Source organism: Sesamum indicum, linkage group LG11 (assembly GCF_026168435.1).
Source record: "Sesamum indicum cultivar Baizhima isolate 11 linkage group LG11, ASM2616843v1, whole genome shotgun sequence".
Classification (NCBI taxonomy): domain Eukaryota; kingdom Viridiplantae; phylum Streptophyta; class Magnoliopsida; order Lamiales; family Pedaliaceae; genus Sesamum; species Sesamum indicum.
This window is the reverse complement of record NC_142667.1, coordinates 12,158,262-12,160,666: the sequence shown is the minus strand read 5'-3', so window position 1 is coordinate 12,160,666 and position 2,405 is coordinate 12,158,262. Positions and strand designations below refer to the sequence as shown.

Sequence of the window (2,405 nt, the reverse complement as noted above, 5' to 3'; positions counted from 1 at the left end):
TGGTGTAATTACACGTAAATTTTTATAATTTAAAATTTATATTTAGTACTCCTAAAGTTTATTTTCGTCTAACAAATAGGTTTGTTAATTAGTCAAATTCACTGAATTTGTTGAAACTAATAAAAAATTAAAAAAAAATCTACATTTATATTCAAATGAATGAATTACTAATTATTGTAGGTCAAATAAATATTTTTATGCCCAAATTACCCTCATACGTTTTCACACATTAATGCATGAGAGGAGTTATATCTTCACTATTATAAGGGTAGTTTAGTTGAAAAAAAATGTTTGATTTTCAATAAGTTAGTAATAAGTCATTAAGGCTAAATACCAATTTTTATTCAACTTTTTTGTTAATATCAGTAAATTGTGTGAATTTTGATTAATTGGTGGACAAATATGTTAGATGGAAGCAAATCTAAGGGGTGCTAAATATAATTTTTTAAACTATATAATATTTACGTGTAATTATATCAAATATCAGAAAATGAGATTGTAATTATCCTAATTCTAATATAGGGACAAGACAAACTAAAAATACCCTTTGGGTTGCTAGTCAACTTTTTGTATGAACACAATAATCATGTTCAAATAAAGTTTTTAAAAAAATACACTCAATTTAATTTCTTGAAATTTAGGGGTAATAAATGTAATTATCCAAATTAAATCATAAGTGAAAAATCAAAATCAAATTATGATACGATGTATCTATTAAAGAAGGCATTCTGTCCAGCACCACCACCAGAATTTCCACAACTTTAAGAAATACTTTGAAAAAGCAGCAGCTCTCTGCTATATTGTATTCACTCAAGAGAAAAGGGATTCCAAGAAAAAAAAAATAACAAGATTTCATTTTTTTTTTATTTTTAATAAATCAAATAATTGAATAATCGTCGCATACTCATTTCTTCATAAATAATTCATGCACTCAGTGCCCAATACATGGATTGGATTTTGATTTTTCATTCTAGATCACGTTTCATCTTTTATTTCATTTAATATATAAATGTACTCAAATTGAATTTCTCGAAATTGAATTAATTATACTGCAAGTACAGTATATTTATAGTTAATGAAAAATGATCAATCACATAATAAATACATTATATTTATTTTATGATTGGTATGTTTCGATCAAATTTGATTTGAATAAAAAAATTTAAAAAAAATTTAAATAAATACGATAATTCTTATAGACACGATGCGTATATATTAAATAGAAAAGTTAGATTAAAAAAGAAAAAGAAAATGTAGTAAACCAAAGATGAATGGATCTCAGCAAGAATTGTACACTAAACTGTGAAAGATTCCAACTATTTGGATGGGATGTATTTCACTTAATTGAATGAGAGAGAGAGAGAGAGAAAAAAACAATTAGACATAATAATAGTTTCTCTAACCCAAATTCTAAAAATTAGACATCTCATTGAGTAGCCAGCAGCAAACCCACCATTAAAACTCTGGCTTCAAGGATGTACTACTCATCACTACCCCCCAAAAAACCAGGAAAATTCATTAAAGATTATCTCCATTGCCGCCGGATTATCAAACCCTAGTCTTGGGCAGCAACGGTGTGAAGGCGTGCTGGCAAGAAGTCGACGCCGACGATTCTTTACAGGACGACGACTGATCCTGCAGCCCCACTTCCGAAACCATGTTCAAGAACTCATCCAGCTCCACCCCGCCAAACTTCTCCTCGTCTTCCTCCAGAAACCGCAAGATTTCCCTGAAGAAACCCGGTTCGCAGGGGAGAACCAGGCCGCCGGTTGTCTGGAACCCGAACTCCTCTTCCGCCTGGTGGAGGAGGGCCACGAATACGGGAAGGTTTAGGAATCTGGTCGGGATGACGAAGCGGAGGCGGTCCGGGCCTACGTAGACGGCGAGGGAGCCGGAGGGTGTGCGGCGCTTGGAGCCGGTGGGTTCGTCGGAATCGGAGGAGGATGAGGAGTGATAGAGGACGGAGCGGCGGGTGAGGCTCTTGGTTTTCCAGCGTTGGACGACCTGCTTCAGCCGCACGATTTGGGTGATCATGTTCACTTTCTTCATGGCTGTGGCCATGAATCAGGGCCGGCTGGTGTAATTCTTTCTTTGAGCTCTGCTTTGAGAGTTCTAGAGAGAGGGGGAGGGAGAGTGGAGAGAGAGAGAGAGAGGAGCGGTAGTTAAAGAGTGGCGAGGAGTGAGAGTGCTGCAGTGACTCTGAATTCAATTTCATTCTTCTTTGGATTTACCATTATACCCCTCCCTTCTCCCTTCCCCCTTTTTTCTTCAATTCATTAATTAGTCAAAACTATTTATTTCCTTCACTTATATATTTAATTAAATCTTTGACAATTTTAAAATTGTAGAATTTTATGTAATATTTATCATGTTATTTAATATTCAAATACTTTTCTTTCACAAAG

At 34.4% G+C, this 2,405-nt stretch overlaps 1 protein-coding gene across 1 annotated transcript; it reads right to left on the bottom strand.

Moving 5' to 3' along the window:
• Nucleotides 1-1,254: 1,254 nt before the first annotated feature.
• On the bottom strand, nt 1,255-2,188 carry LOC105173862 (protein SMALL AUXIN UP-REGULATED RNA 51). Its single transcript, XM_011095760.3, has one exon. It carries the CDS (start codon nt 2,059-2,061, stop codon nt 1,549-1,551), a length of 513 nt encoding a protein of 170 aa, XP_011094062.1. The 5' UTR covers nt 2,062-2,188; the 3' UTR covers nt 1,255-1,548.
• Nucleotides 2,189-2,405: the final 217 nt, after the last annotated feature.